General features: G+C 39.7%; 1 protein-coding gene across 9 annotated transcripts in view; it reads left to right on the forward strand.

The window, feature by feature from the left end:
- TPRG1 (tumor protein p63 regulated 1) overlaps positions 1-16973 on the forward strand; it is a 373176-nt gene that overhangs the window by 322195 nt on the left and 34008 nt on the right. For 8 of the 9 annotated variants that reach the window (XM_086399009.1, XM_086399037.1, XM_086398996.1 and 5 more), the window contains 2 exons: positions 2923-3012; positions 4857-5148. In XM_086399009.1, coding sequence (XP_086255135.1) covers positions 2923-3012; positions 4857-5102 — 336 coding nt within the window. In that variant the 3' untranslated portion in view covers positions 5103-5148. Of the gene's footprint in view, positions 1-2922; positions 3013-4856; positions 5149-16973 lie in introns of those variants that run through there. The other variant, XM_086399005.1, reaches the window with a different exon arrangement.

The following is a 16973-nucleotide window of genomic DNA, read 5'->3' on the forward strand; positions in this document are numbered from 1 at the left end:
TCCAAGGAAAGGTGAAACTAAATGAGAGTTAAGTTTTGTGGGAATTCTCTTCAAATGAAAACTTTATTCTCTGTCTCTGGGATTCTCCAGGCAAGAATACTAGAATGTGTTGCCATGTCCTCCTCCAGGGGCTCTTCCCAACTCAGGGATCGAACCCATGTCTCTTATGTCTCTTGTATTGGTCAGTTCTTTACCACTAGTGCCATCTGGGAAGCCCATAGAAATTCTAAGTATTCTGAAATACTATGTGATGGGCCATGTAAAATATTATCTTAAAAAAAAAAAGCAGGTGGCTTATTTAATACTCATTCTGAGAAGAGTTCTGTTTACAGTTTCTACTTTGGGGCTTTCTTATTTTGTTATTTGGGATTACCCAAAAGTGATCATTTATTTTTAAGTTCTTAACCTATTGCACGGGTCAAATGTTTCTTGGGGAATCCCACAGGTCATCTTTATAGAGCCATATAAGCACTAGAATTGGAATCTAGGAAATCTGGGGTCTGTTCACAGCTTTCATATTAACTATGTGGCTTTAGGCAAATCGCTTTAACCAAGCTGATCTGGGGCAAACCCCGAGTTTCATGAATAACAGATGACATTTTGAAAGTGTTCTGTTAACTGCCTCTGGTCCCCTTTGTGAACCTGAACAAACTGGGTACTCTCTGTGTGCCTCGGTTTTCTCATTCATAGAGTAAGTTGAACTGAATAATTTCTGAATTCCTTTTAGTATTTCTATTAACTCAGTCCATAATTCACACTGAAAGAAGTGTATTTTAATTTTTCAAGGGTTTAAACATTTTTGGGAAATACTAAAGCCTTAACGTAAATATTTGTTTTTGTCACTGTTCGAGTAGGAAGATAAAATTGGTGAAAGGACAGTATCAGGGTCTGCCAATGTGTTTTATTCTATTTTCTCCAACTTGCACCTTTCTCTCTTCCTGGGTATCCAGGACTATGGTGACAGGATGCCTGGGGAATACAGACACACAGAGGCCCCCATAGGCTGACTCTCCCTTCCTCTGTTTTTTGTTTTTAGGAAGTTCAAAGTAAAGATGAAACAAACTCTCCCAAGGATTTGTGTTATGAGCACTAAAAGACTGGCCCAAGTTTAGATCAGTTCAGTTGCTTAGTCGTGTCCGACTCTCTGCGACCCGCAGCACGCCAGGCCTCCCTGTCCATCACCAACTCCTGGGGTTTACCCAAACTCATGTCCATTGAGTCAGTGATGCCATCCAACTATCTCAGCCTCTGTCATCCCCTTTCCCCCTGCCTTCAATCTTTCCCAGCATCAGTGTCTATTCAAATGAGTCAGCTCTTCGCATCAGTTGGCCAAAATATTGGAGCTTCAGTTTCAACATCAGTCCTTCCAAAGAACACCCAGGACTGATCTCCTTTAGGATGGAGTGGTTGAATTTCCTTGCAGTCCAAGGGACTCTCAAGAGTCTTCTCCAACACTACAGTTCAAAAGCATCAATTCTTCTGCATTCTACTTTCTTTATAGTTCAACTGTCACATCCATACATGACTACTGGAAAAACCATACCCTTGACTAGATGGAACTTTTTTGGCAAGTAATGTCTCTGCTTTTGAATATGCTGTCTAGGCTGGTCATAACTTTCCTTCCAAGGAGTAAGCATCTTTTAATTTCATGGCTGCAGTCACCATCTGCAGTGATTTTGAAGCCCCCCAAAATAAAGTCTGACACTGTTTCCACTGTTTCCTCTTTTATTTCCCATGAAGTGATGGGACCCGATGCCATGATCTTAGTTTTCTGAATGTTGAGCTTTAAGCCAACTTTTTCACTCTCCTCTCAATTTCATCAAGAGGCTTTTGAGTTCCTCTTCACTTTCTGCCATAAGGGTGGTGTCATCTGCATATCTGAGGTTATTGAGATTTCTCCTGGCAATCTTGATTCCAGCTTGTACTTCTTCCAGCCCAGCGTTTCTTATGATGTACTCTGCATATAAGTTAAATAAGCAGGGGGACAATATACAGCCTTGACGTACTCCTTTTCCTATTTGGAACCAGTCTGTTGTTCCATGTCCAGTTCTAACTGTTGCTTCCTGACCTGCATACAAATTTCTCAAGAGGCAGGTCAGGTGGTCTGGTATTCCCATCTCTTTCAGAATTTTCCACAGTTTATTGTGATCCACACAGTCAAAGGCTTTAGCATAGTCAATAAAGCAGAAATAGATGTTTTTCTGGAACTCTCTTGGTGGCTCAGAGGGTAAAGTGTCTGCCCTGCCTGCAATGCACGAGACCCGGGTTTGATCCCTGGGTTGGGAAGATAACCTGGAGAAGGAAATGGCACCCCACTCCAGTACTCTTGCGTGGAAAATAACATGGATGTAGAAGACTGGTAGGTTACAGTCCTTGGGGTCTCAAAGAGTCAGACACGATTGAGCGACTTCACTTTCACCTTTCACCTTTTTGGAACTCTCTTGTTTTTTCGATGATCCAGTGGATGTTGGCAATTTGATCTCTGGTTCCCCTGCCTTTTCTAAAACCAGCTTGAACATCTGAAAATTCATGGTTCAAGATTGTTAGCCAAAGAATTCCTCATCCCTTTATGAGAAAGGTGGGTCTGATCATATACATTTGACTTTCTTCAAAGGGTGTACTTGAAAAGAAACTATAAAGGGCACACAAGGTTTTAAAAATTCCTTAATTTCCTATGGTTTCTAGCACACACACACAAAAAGTGCCATTTATGACACTTCCAAATTTTCAGATGCTTATTTCAGAAGGAAAGGAAAGGATCTAAGGGACATCAGAGAGGAGAAAAACATGGCCTTTCACATCATGTGCTACGATGGAAGGAAGGGTTTCCTGAAGAAGGACAGGATGTCATGGATACTGCAGGATTGAGATATATCCCCTGGTATTTGTTCTGGAAAAGACGTTCTGTTCCACGTTTTGCAGGTCCCTGATGTCCTGTGGTCATTTATCCCTTTGTGTTCTCACTCCCTGCCCTCCTGGACCCTTGGAGTCTTCAGCTTCTGCTTCGGGAAGGTAGGAGTGAGATTTTCCAAGTAATCCAGATTAAAATCCGTCTTCTCACACAAAGTTGGTTGTATTTCATACAGTGTTATAGGTGCATTATGGGCTTCCTAGGTGGTACAGTGGAAAAGAATCTGCCTGCTAATGCAGGAGATGCAGGTTCAGTCCTTGGTACGGAGGATCCCCTAGAGTAGGAAATGGCACTCCCCTCCAGGACCCTTGCCTGGAGAATCCCATGGACAGAGGAGCCTGGTGGGCTACAGTCCATGGGATCGCAAAGAGTCAGACACGACTGAGTGATTGAGCACCAACTCACATTGGTGCATTATAGATGAAGTAGATTTTGTGAAATAAACCTGCATCCCTAACCAACATGTTTTTCCAGTAGTCATGTATGGATATGAGAATTGGACCATAAAGAAAGCTGAGTGCGGAAGAATTGATGCTTTTGAACTGTGGTGTTGGAGAAGACTCCTGAGAGTCCCTTGGACTGCAAGAAAATCCAACCAGTCCATCCTAAAGGAAATCAGTCTGAATATTCATTGGAAGGACTGATGTTGAAGCTGAAACTCCAATACTTTGGCCACCTGATGCAAAGAGCTGACTCGGTTGAAAAGACCCTCATCCTGGGAAAGATAGAAGGTGGGAGGAGAAGGGAACAACAGAGGATGAGAGAGTTGGATGGCGTCACTGATTCAATGGACCTGAGTTTGAGTAAACTCTGGGAGTTGGTGATGGACAGGGAGGCCTGGTGTGCTGCAGTCCATGGGGTTGCAAAGAGTTGGATGTGACTGAGCAACTGAACTGAACTGAACCAACATGCATGCCATGATTCACAAGAGAAATTCAGATCTCAGTTCCAAACTACTACTCAGTCTCTATATTAAGGAACACTTGAAGATAATTTTTTATGCCCTTCCAAGTTGAGGTTAAGAGGTATATGAGAAATGAGGGTCCACTCTAATTATGTTTTTGTGCTTGATATCACCTGAGTCTTGGGAGAATCGGTTGCTGGTCTCTTGAGCTTCCATTTGCTCAACAACAAAGGCAGATGGAAAATTTCTACAGTGAGTTGATAGTGATGTGCCAAGCATCTTCACAGACACAGGGCACAGATTTGTGGTTCCAAGTATATAGAATGAACAAACAATACAATTCTGTTGTATAGCACCGCTGCTGCTGCTGCTAAGTGGCTTCAGTCGTGTCCGACTCTGTGCGACCCCAGAGACGGCAGCCCACCAGGCTCCCCCTTCCCTGGGATTCTCCAGGCAAGAATACTGGAGTGGGTTGCCATTTCCTTCTCCAATGCATGAAAGTGAAAAGTGAAAGTGAAGTTGCTCAGTCGTGTCTGACTCTTAGCGACCCCACGGACTGCAGCCTACCAGGCTCCTCCATCCATGGGATTTTCCAGGCAAGAGTACTGGAGTGGGGTGCCATTGCCTTCTCCGTTGTATAGCACAGGGAACTATATTCATATCCTGTGGTAAACCATAATGGAAAAGAATATGAAAATATATATAAATATATATATATATATTTTTTATATTGTTGTTCAGTTGCTAAGTCGTGTCTGACCCCATGGACTGCAGTACATTAGGCTTCCCTGTTCTTCATTATCTCCCAGAGCTTGCTCAAACTCATGCCCAGTGAGTCAGTGATGCCATCCAACCATCTCATCTCTGTCACCCCCTTCTCCTCCTGTCCTCAATCTTTTCCAGAATCAAGGTCTTTTCCAATGACTCGGCTCTTCACATTAGGTGGCCAAAGTATTGGAGCTTCAGCTTCAATCTTTCCAATGAATATTTAGCATTGATTTCCTTTAGGATTGACTGGTTTGATCTCCTTGCTGTCCATAGGTCTTTCCAGGGCCTTCTCCAGCACCACAGTTTGGAAGCATCAATTCTTCAGTTTTCTTTATGGTCCAACTGTCACATCTGTACATGACTAATGGAAAAACTATAGCTTTGACTATACAAACCATCGTCAGCAAAGTGGTGTCTCTGCTTTTTAATATGCTTTCTAGTTTTTCAGAGGTTTTCTTCCAAGAAGCAGCTATGTATGTATCACTTTGCTGTGTAGCAGAAATTAACATGATATTGTAAGTCAATTATACTTGAATAAAATAAAAAATAAAGTATCTTCTAAAAATCCTTTTTTAAATTTTTATTTCGTACTCTGGCCACATGGAATTATTAATTACTTAGAACAGCCACTCTATCTCAGACCTCTGACATTATGCTCCCTCTGTATCCTTAAAGATTCAGCTCAACCATCATTTCAGGGAAAACTTTTTGAGCACCACATACATGTGCAACACAAACACACACAAGACAGTCCTCCTGGAGCTTCCACACATCTGTGCTCACTACCATTACAGCATATACCTCACTGTGTCGACTCTGGCTCTTGAACCGTGGTCTCTCACTTTTTGAGAACGCGGGTCACGCGGTTTGACTTTGTGTCCCTGAACATTTGCATACCTCCTGGCGTGGTAGGTAATACATGACCATCTCTTGCACAAATGAATGAATGCATGAAAAATGATAAGGATGTGTTCCTGCAAAAGTAAATCTCTATTTTCACTTTTTGTATGCTGAGAGATGCCCCTCTAATTCATAGCTCAGCTTACCGAGGCCAAGCAGATCTTAAGTTGAGTGAGTAATTGAGGCTGCTCCCTGTCCCAGAACTCAGCAGCAGGAGCCCTGCAGGGTGAAACCACTCTCCTCCCCTCTCTTTCGTGCTGACACACCCTTCCTTTGGACTGTATCTCAGCCCCGCAGGCACCAAGTAAGTGTTCTGCAGTCTGAGTCAGCCACTTCTGCTTGACTGCTGTCCAAGACTCGGATGAGAAACCACCCAGGTGCTCAGCCTCAGAAAACCAACAAGGTGGTCGAGGCCAAAAGAGGCCAAAGTAACTGACTGCAGAAGTACAGAGGAAGCAAGCTCTAGCCGAGAATCAGGAAACTTGGTCTAGTTTCTCTACTGATAACCTGTACAACCTTCAGGCTACAGTCCCTTCTCTTAGGGCCTAATCTCATCCTCTGGGAAGTAAGTGGGTTAAGCCCAATGAGCTCTAAGATCTTGTCTAATTCTCAAAATCTTGAGAGATCTAAGATCTTGTCTAATTCTAAGATCTGAAATAAAGAGCAGCCTAAGTATTTTCCCTACCTGAGAGGATAATGATTATTTGCTGTAGCAACTCTATCCACAGGGGAAGGGCCAGGAGCTCAAGTTCACTATCAGTGCTGATTCAAAATGTACACTCTTGGCCCTCATTCTATGATACTAGATTCTAAGAAAGTTTAGTTTCACAGCCTCTATGTAGTGGTAATCCTGTACTAGAATCAAGCAAGGGCCATGGTCTACTTTGCATCTGCCACTTAAACAAGCAATTCAGGGGACTTGCCTGGTAGTCCAGTGCTTGATTGCACTCCCAATGAAGGGGGCATGAGTTTGATCAACCTTAGTTCCTTAGGTCAGGGAACTAAGATCTCAGATGGCATGCCCCAAAAAACTCCAAAATGAAACCAACAGTCTAGTCACTCGCTATTCCAACCCACACACCATGAGTGATAGTACCATGCCTTCTGCACCATCTATCTGCAGAGTCACCCTCCAAGCATTGCATTTGTGCCCTGTGAATAGGCTAGGATCAAGTACTGATTTCTCTGGACTAGAGCAATAGGAATAATAATAATAAAAGCAATACTACTACCAAGAGTACTGCCTTTTATTCAGTGTGTAATGTTTCCAAAACTTGTGCCGTATGCTCTGTGTGTTTCCTCATTTTGTTCTCATAACCACTCTGTTTAGGAAGTATCCTATTATATCCCTCCCAATACAAAATACAAAAGAACCCAAATTCAGTGTTCAACCAAAATGTATAAACTGAGAAAAACAATATGACAATTTCAACCCCTCACAGGTGGATAGCATTTAAGCTTATAAAGACCATTTGGCAACATCATTCAATTTGGTTTTTACTGTGATGTAGTGGCTGAGTCACAACTGTTTATGCTTTAAGGAATGGAAACTTGAAGTGAGGTGAGATGATAATTCAGGTCACTTGATTCTCAGTCTTGGGCCTCACCGAGAAAACATCAATCTGTGCTGGATTCCTCAGAAGTAAAGAGGGATTGAAGGCCATGGGGTTTCCTGGAGAACTGACCTGAGGTCAGATACATGGTTTGAGGCTGAATTTCTGGAGTTTGGATTGAAATGGTGGGTGAGATCAGGGTATGAACAAATGCAGAGATGGACAAAGGACAAGTGGAGGGGAATCATTTTGTTCCTGGTATCGGGAACCATGCACAGATAACACCAGCAGTGCACAGCCATAGCTATGCTGAACTCATGTTCAGCAGCACAGATAAAGGTCCCAGAGAGTAGTAAGAAGAGAGGTCATTATGGGTGGAGATATTTCTGTTTCCTCAGGGGCTTTTGGTGCTTATTCAACTTGAAACTTCTAAAATAACTCATTTTGTGTGGAATAGCAGATGTTCACATTCAATATATTTGCATGGCCTCATGTTATCTGTTGTTCTACGGCAATGTCTCTTCTTGTCTTTTACCTACTGTCAGGTCATTAGTTAAACAGAGTGAATCATGCATAATGTTTAGAAAGGAATTATATATCTGAATCCTTAGGACAAGGAAAACTGACATCTCAGCTTCTGGGTGGAATTAGACTTGCCAAATAAAGCTGGTGATGGTCATTCTGTCCTTCAGTAAAAGCCAAAGCTTAGAAAATCCAAGGTTGCTCTTCTTTTGTGTATGCTTAGTCTCTAAGTGGTGTCTGACTCTGTGACTCCATGGACTGTAGCCCACCAGGCTCCTTCTATCCACGTGATTTTCCAGGCAAGAATACTGGAGTGGGTTGCCATTTCCTTCTCCAGGGGATCTTCCCCACCCAGGGATGGAATCTGTGTCTTTTGTATTGCAGGCAGATTCTTTACCCGCTGAGCCATCAGGGAAACCCCAAAAGAAGGGTGGATGAAATTCACCTTAAGAAACTAGGGGTTCTATTTAATTTGTGCTTTGGCTTCTCCTAATTTAGTTCTAGAAGTCTATATTTTGAAGGATGATCAACATGGAACATTGGAATCCTGGTAGGGGAAGGTGGGTGAATATGTCAGCAGTGAGGAAGATTTTTTAACATATGAGGGGTTAATCAAGTAAGCAGAACTATTAAGTATCATGGGGCCAAGTGTCTTAAGTGTTAGAAAAGGGAGTCACTAATATGGAAAAGGAAAAAATAAGTAGAAGTATGGTGTTAGGTTAGAATTGAAGATAAAAATGTGAACTCACTGTTTTCAGTATAGATAGATAAGTAGGTACACAGATAATTAGTAGATATATAAATAAACATAGGCATAAAATGAGTGTGTGTGTGTATGTGTGTGCATTCCCTTGCACTATTCACCAAGAGGACTTGGGAACAGTGTTGTTTACTTGTTGCTGTTTACTTAATAAGTCATGTCCAATTCTTTTGTGACCCCATGAACTGTAGCCCATCAGGCTCCACTGTCCATGGGATTTCTCAGACAAGAATACTCAAGTGGGTTGCCATTTCCTACTCCAGGGTATCTTCCTGACCTAGAGTTCAAACCCACTTCTTCTGCATTGGCAGGTAGATTCTTCACCACTGAACCAACTGGGAAGCCTGGGAGCAGTGGTATCCTTATTTGAATGAGCATAATTATCACTTAATTCATGGTTTTGATACATAATTCTTCACTAAAAGAAACCAGGCATCTTTGAAGGAATGGTTATTTCCAGCACTTGGACAGGAAAAGCACATGATGGGCCTGGAACATTTTGCAATGGTGAAAAGTAAAGAGATACTCTTAGAATGGTGGGTACATGTCAAAAGCACAGGGATGCTAGCTTGACAAGCCCCTCACTGGCCAAATCTGGGTCAATTTAAGCACCCAAATAAATAATAAGGTTGGATTATAGGCATAGAATAAAATAAACACCTATGAATCCAGATAATATAAATAAATGGTAAATGGGAATTTTTAAAGTCACATGAAGTAGAAAATTTAAAACAAGGCAAAATGTGCTTAGGCACCTATGCTAATAAAATCTGTGGTTAAAAAAAAAGGTATCAGTAAATCCTTGAATTCTACTTCAGTTATACTTTAAATATCTTAGACTTAAAAAAAAAATATCTTAGACTTAACCTCCATTGTATTTAAGTAATATTATATTTGGCTTCCTTGGTGGCTCAGTGGTAAAGAATCAGCCCGCCAATGCAGGAGACAAGGTTTCAATCCCTGGGTCTGGAAGATCCCTTGGAGGAGGAAATGGCAACCTGCTCCAGTATTCTTGCCTTAGAAATAACATGGAAAGGATCCTGGTGGACTGCAGCCCATGGGGTGGCAAAAGAGTCAGACATGACTTAGCAACTGTGGCTATAAACCCTATCAGCCCCAGCTCCTTAAGGGACCTGCTCCTGCAGCTATACATCATGCCAGGTACTGGCAATTGCTTCTTCCACCTGCCCCTTGATGTAATGTGTGTACTTTATTATCCCTAACATTTTTTTCCTAAACATGGTCCATAGTTTTCTAAATTGCTGTTAATTAAGCTTTCTTCAACAACAGAGTGTCACCTGCTTTCTACTCAAACTCCAACTCACACGTTATCTAATGACTCCCTCCTATGAAAATTATACTTCCTCTCACCATTGACTCACAAGTTTATAGATCTTAATTTTCTATTACTTTGCTAGATACCTTTTTAATTCTAAATAACAGACTGTAATTTCTATTTATTTGTACATTTTAGGTATCCATTGACTTCCCAAAGGAAAGATGAATAATTTAGCACCCCTGCAGTTACTAAGAGAGAGGATTTGTCAGACAGCAAGGAGCCGTGCATTCTTAAAATTATTAATAGAAAAATATGTTAAAACTGCCTTTGACTTTAGTCCTTCAATCACTATATCCTCCATTTTAGCAGGAACTTTATCTTCCATTGTATCTAAAAGTCTAGTTTTACTTCATACATGATATTTAATATATATAAAATCATTTCCCCACTAATATATAAAAATGTATTAAATAATAATTAGGATATGCAAGTATCTCATTAAGAGAGTATACAATTTAGAAAACTGGGGCCCACCTTTATGCTGATAACCTTATTTCGACATGACCTTTTTAGAAACAGGCTTTTTTCATATTGAAATATCTGAACAGCCATTTGTAGAAATCTGATGCCATAGAATCCAACAAAGTATAGCGCATGTGTGCTAGGACTTGGGCTAGATAATGCACTGGACAGAACTCTGATTCCTTCAAATTCTTTGACTTTGGTTGTTAACTGTCATCAATGAGGTGGGGAACTGTCTGTTGAAGGAGGGTGTATTGCAGATGCCCCCTCCACAGGCTCTGTCACCTCAAATGGTGGCAACACCATCCTTCCAGACCCTCTGACTAGTTACTTCAAAGTTGTTCTTGATACCTCTCTTTCTCTCACCATTGCATTCAATCCACCAAGATATTCTGTTAGCTTTTCCTTCACCATTTATACCAAAAGACAGATGAGTTAGATTATTGATTTAATGTTATTTTGAGACTGGAGAGACTCATGGAAGTTAATGTTGTAAGACTAAAGTAGCAGGGCATAAATGTATTCTGACAAATTAGAAGATGTAAGCAGAAAAATAATCATCCACACAGATCCCTCCTGCCCTGAAAATCCTGTTCTTTAGGGTCACATCAATAACATTTATTATAATGATGTTTGACTATGCTTTATGTTTGAAAATGCTGATGACGGCACTTTCTTATTTATAAAAACATCCCTTTTTCTTAACCATGGGATACAACTCTTAGAGTCTCAGAAACTGAGTCCATGGTGTTTAAATCTGTTTCTGAGTTACACTGTTGGCATTTTTGCTTGTTATTTCACTACACTTTTACCAAATACTCATCCTAAGAGTTTTATTTTTGAGTCTGTTTAAATGGATTATAATGGGTGAGGTTTAATTAAAAAAACTTTAGTAAAATAATGCAGCATGGGCTTACATTAGCTATTATTAAGTTGATCATGACTAGTTTGAGAACATATTTCAGGTTTGTCTATGACACAGGCAGTTCTCACTGTCCTTCATTTGGTTTGTATGTTTAACTAATACTTTTGTGTCTTTGTGATTGGGCTTGTTTGGATAAAATTCCTTTGTTATTCCTGAATCACTCTTGCATTTGTTTATTTTTATCTTTCCAACTTGTTTAAGTAAAAGAGGTAATGAGAAAATTAGTCTATATCCTTTATTTTAGGAATATATTGAAACTCTGTTAAAGCAACCAATTTTCTTTCTCTTTCTCTCTTAGTTGAGCATATGGATAAATAAAAATTAAAAAATGCCAAAGAAATAGAATTGTGGGAATTTAATAAAGCAAAAATGGTTTAAAAAAAGTTTTAAAATAACTTAGCAGTAATAGGTAGTTTTGGAAAGCACTGGAGGTAAGAAAAATAGTTTATGAAAATAAGGAATCCATTGACAAAAAATTCAGGTTATATATGTCTCTTATATATATATAAGTGACATACAATATGTCTCTTATAACCTGCGCTTTAATTGGTGGGAGTTGTCTTAAGAGTTATCTAAGGCAATTCACAGTACATATGATAGCTGATGTGAGGTGTAGTATGAAAGCAGAGAAAAAGTTTGGATTATTTCTAGGTTGGAGATTTATGTTTCTTAACTCTTAAATTACAAATGGGACAGAGGGGTTAATGTGACCTAGTTTAGATACCTGGATTCTAAGCTTGGCTCTATGAGAACTAGCTCTGCCACCTTGGAAAAGTCATTTCCTGTCTATAAGACTCAGTTTCTTGTGTGGAAACTGGACCTTTAATCTGTCTTTCTTATTCTACATCTTTCAACTGAGCAATATTCAGACTGGCTGAACTGTCTGAACTAAAATGTCAGAAAATCCTATTTGTAAATATTTCAATGCTTCTAATTGAATGCATACTTTTGGAAGTGAATAATAAAGGTTCAGAAGTACTTTGGTTTAGCCTTGCCTGTTAAGGGATATGATAGCCTTCAGAATAGCATGCTATTTTGCTAAAAAGCATAAATGTTTATTTATTTAGACATCTAAGTAGCAGATTTCATCTACAAGTTCATAAGATAATCTAAAACTATAAATATGAAAGTTACAATATATAATCATACTTTAAACCATAGCTATGAATTATTGAGCATGTACTATATGCCAAAAATTTGGATACTTCACCTGTAGTTGAATTGTAAGAAGTCTATAGAGTCTAATATTCTCCCCACTTACAGATAGTCCTTAGAGATGCTTAATGGTTGTTGAAGATCAAACATGCTAATTAATTACAGAATTTATTTCATATACTAATTAAAAAAGCTTTTAAGACATGAATTAAAATATGGATTTGACTAACATTAAAGTATGTATTCTTTTCCATAAACTAAACTGGTAAGAAAATGAGCTGAAAAATCCCATTTTCCCCCAATAACTTACACTGTCACATTGAACAAAGCATTTCCTTCCTCTGGATCTTGGTTATAATCACCATAAATGGAAGGATTAAACGAAGTGATCTCTATTTGTCTCCATAGTCTTAAAATAACAAATTGTGAAGGCATTTCTCTGGACTTGTATCCCTTTTTCTCTCTCTCCGTGTATATACAAGTTATTGTGAATCATATTTTGAAAGCACCATGATGTGCTTTTTACTCCTAATGTTTCCTTTTTGACTCTTCTTCCATTCATCCAGGTAGGCGTTCTTTGTATTGCCTCAAAGAAGAGATGACATAGCAGAAATAAAAGAGAAAACCAGAGTTAGCTCTTGGTTTTTGAGCTTTGAGAGTCTTAAATTTCACAGTGATGGGTAGAATTCACATGCTTCAAATGAGATTATGAACAAGATGGTATGTGAGGGACAAGAGAGATGCTTCCCCTTCTGGAAACTTCAACAGATCCCCTGGGCTGTGGGACAAAAGACGTGGTGAGTGGCTGTGCTGATGTGGTGACTGGGGAATGGAGTAGGTCCAAATTGACCTTGAGGGGCACAGAGGGTAGCAGCATCGGCAGCTAAAGACCTCTGAATCTCACTTGTGCACCTAAGATAGAACCTTTGCTGGCTGGGGCTTAGGAGCCACATGGGAATAGAATCAGAGCCATGACCACTCACTCAATTTTCATTAGAATGAGAAATGGACATTGCCTGGGTTAAGGGATGTAGTTATCTACCTTTCTTTTTGGCATCCAGTGAACACAACAGTAACCAGCAAGGTGTCCAACAGAAGTGTTATCCTGCCTGATACTTTGCTTATTCACATCTGACTTGCTCCACGTATGGACTCTATTTTAATGTGCTAGAACATTTACAATGACATATTACAAACTCTTCCACTGTAGATGGAGACTTAGATTAGGGGAAGTAGAAGGACCAAATGAAGTGTAAGACAAAGTTCCTTTGCTCCTCAATCGAACATTCTTATTTGTATATCGGCAGGACCAAATGCAACCAGCTCTTGGTCTCTTCCACTAACTGATTCAATGATAAAACATTATGAGTGTGTGTGTGTGTGTGTGTGTGTGTGTGTGTGTGTGTGTGTCTGTGTTTTCAGAGAATATCCCATGATTCACTATTCCCAAATGGCATTTGTTAATTGTTTGACATCCCAGGAAAGCATGCTGCTGCTGCTGCTGCGCCGCTCCAGTCATGTCTGTGTGACCCCATAGACGGCAGCCCACCAGGCTCCCCTGTCCCTGGGATTCTCCAGGCAAGAACACTGGAGTGGGTTGCCATTTCCTTCTCTAATGCATGAAAGTGAAAAGTGAAAGTGAAGTCGTTCAGTCATGTCCGACTCTTCGCAACCCCATGGACTGCAGCCTACCAGGTTCCTCTGTCCATGGGATTTTCCAGGCAAGAGTACTGGAGTACTCTTTTGTACTCCATTGTACTGCCATTGCCTTTTCCCAGGAAAGCATAAACATATGTAATTCCAAACACTGAGCACAACCAGCACTAAGTAACAAAGAACTTAAAATAGTTATACATACTCCTTTAATGTGCTGCTGGTGATGTGTACATATTGCATTGAAAGAACAAGATGAGATCTTTGCAAAAGAGAAAGATCTGTCTTTAGAAACTCTCTGGGATGAGAGTATTGGCAACTAGACATTTAGATGTAAGCTCATGGTACAATCTATTGTCCATGGCATACCTTTTTATCCAAGGTCATAATTCAAAGGGGCCAGTTGAGGGCTAGAACTTTGGCAGTAGCTCAAGTTAACTTTTATGTTCCAACCAAGAAATATTACCATTATGTTCTTGTTCCAGAAACCTGGAAACAAGGGGTCACCAGCTTCATCGTTTCCACCAAATTGCTCCATTATTCATCAAACACATATTGATTATCTATGTGAGTTGTTTTTCTGTGCAAGAATTGGCAGTGGTGCTGTGAGATGCTGAGGTACATAAAACATGGCTGCTTCCCTCAAATTACTTTAGCTCTGCCTGAGAGAGAGAGGAACTCTGAGTCATATGATGCAGAGTATCCAATCCAACCACTAATTTTATGATCTTTTCTTGTGATATTAGATGTTTCTAGTAATTAAATACCTTATCAACTGATAAACAGTGATGAGCTGTTTTATTAAAAAGATATTTGTGATGAACTACCATGTACCAATTATATGCTAAGTGCAGAAGATACAGGCAAAATTGAAGACTGGACTCTTAATGAACTCATAGCCTGGTAGCTAAGTAAATCATTAATAATGCACCATAGACTAGATATGATGCCCAAAGAGGAATTCTAAATGTGTTTTGAATAACAGTAGAATTAGTAAAATATTGAAAACTTCTTAAAAGGCTATTTTGAATGGACAAAAATAAATCTACGTTTATTTGGAAATGTGGTTTCTGGACTGTTTAGAAAACAAAAAAAACAGCATAGCAAGATGCAAAAGACTCAGTCCTTGAAATTCTAAGATCTGGCTTCTAGTCCTATTCTTTCTGTATGATTTCAACTCTTATCCACTCTAGGCCTTAGTTTTCTGTGCTGTAAAATTAAGAAGTTTGACAGATTAGTTTCTGACATCTGGGTCAATTCAATGACCACAACTGCATAGAAATCACAGACTTCCTTGATTTCCATCTGCAAGGTCAAGAGTGAAAAAAACCAACCTTGTTGGTCTAAAGTTACAGGACCAGCTGTATTAAGAGCTTCATAAAATGAACTGAGAGATGGAATGTAGAAACCAGAGGGACTTCCCAGGGAGCTGGTGAAAATCCCTTCTTCCCCACAGCCCAGTTCCTAGCTTCCATTTCAGATCTAACAGTTTTAATGAAGAGAAAGCTCCTGAAATGAATCTGTTCGAGAAGGCAAATTCTTAAAGATCCAGGACATCGTAATCCCTTGACCTGAAGTTGTGCTGAATAGATGGATTAGGGTATTTGATGTGAAAGGTGAGACATCCTGAGGTTAGAGTCTCGAGGTGATATCACTGGTTTGGCCCCTTGCTTTTGAGACCACAGACAAGTTCATTGCCAAGATATGGGAGATTTTCTCCTTATTTGGTCTGTGATAGGTACTGGACAGTCACAACACTTATCACAAACAAAATATGGAGAAAACAAAACAGCTGTTTGTTTGCTTAATATTTTACCTTGAATCACAGTGAAGGGGTGGTACAAATACACAAGGGGCCATTTCTAACAGCTTTCTTATCAGAAATCAAGTCCCAAAAGATGAACTGCCTTTGTCTGCTCTACCTCATTTCTCCAGCTATTGATTTTGAGTTAATCTTGGCAAACTATAGTAACTAATTTCTCTTATGAATGTATATTACTAAATTGAAAAGTTGTATTCCTGATATTTTCGGTTCCTTAGTATAAAAAATTATTCTATGGGTGTTTTGATCAAAACAAGTTTTGCGAACATTTTACATAGAATAAATAGAAGGGAGATTAATATTTTTATGTATCTTCTCACTGAAGTTTATGAGACTGGCTGATGGTTGGTCTGGTTCATTATGTCAATGAGGTAGACTCCTGACTATCTAGTTCTCAGACAGGCAAAAAAAAAAAGGCTGCTGACTATTAGTTCTCTCAATGCAAAGAGAAACACAAGATGAACTTTGCTCCTCTCACAGACTAACACAGAGAAAATCTTTCTTGAATTATCAAAGGACGAATATATTCTCTTTTCATTTATATTTTTCTAGCCAAATGTTCTTTCTCATGTGCCACAGGAGACTGCACGATGCAAAGGTTTTAGTCACTAGAGGGAGATGTAATCACAAACTGCCTTTAGCAGGTTGGAGTCCATGGGACAGATGGAAAGGCAAACAAGCCAGGAAATTACTTGGTCCCATATCCTGCCAGAAATCTCGGTGGTAACAGAGCTCCAGTGGGTATCTCATGTTAAGCTCACTCTCTGGTATTCTGATGGCTACTTACCAGAAAACAGCTCATCCATCCAAACCTATCAGGACCTTGCTATTGAAAAATTGGCAGTCTTAAAGGACCACAATTTCCATCTGTGTTTAAGTAAACACCTGTTACAGTTAGATGTCGTAGGTTGCTGAAACCTGGCCTAATTAATATTATCTTGAAATGTATGTTTTTTTATGAATATTTATGGACCCTGTAAATACTTTTCTTTTTAAAGAAACAGAGTCTGGAATTCAGAGGGTATAGGAAACAAACGTAATCTAAGTCCCTCCCCTCCATTTATAGATGAAGAGACCGGATCTCACAGGAAATTTGTTCAAAGACACTATTTGGTAGCTACTTACTGGACTAGAATCTAAATCTCCCAACTCCTAATTCAATGTTCACTTTACCAACTTCCTTTCCGTATTTCTTGAGTACCAACTATTTGCTGGGTGCAATTAGTTATGCGAAGATGAGTGAGACCTGTCTCTCACCTAAAGGCGTGTATGATTTAGTGAAGGAGGCAGAGTACAGTA

This window comes from Bos grunniens, chromosome 1 (assembly GCF_055505025.1).
Source record: "Bos grunniens cultivar Pamir isolate PY7600 chromosome 1, Bosgru_T2T1.0, whole genome shotgun sequence".
Lineage (NCBI taxonomy): Eukaryota > Metazoa > Chordata > Mammalia > Artiodactyla > Bovidae > Bos > Bos grunniens.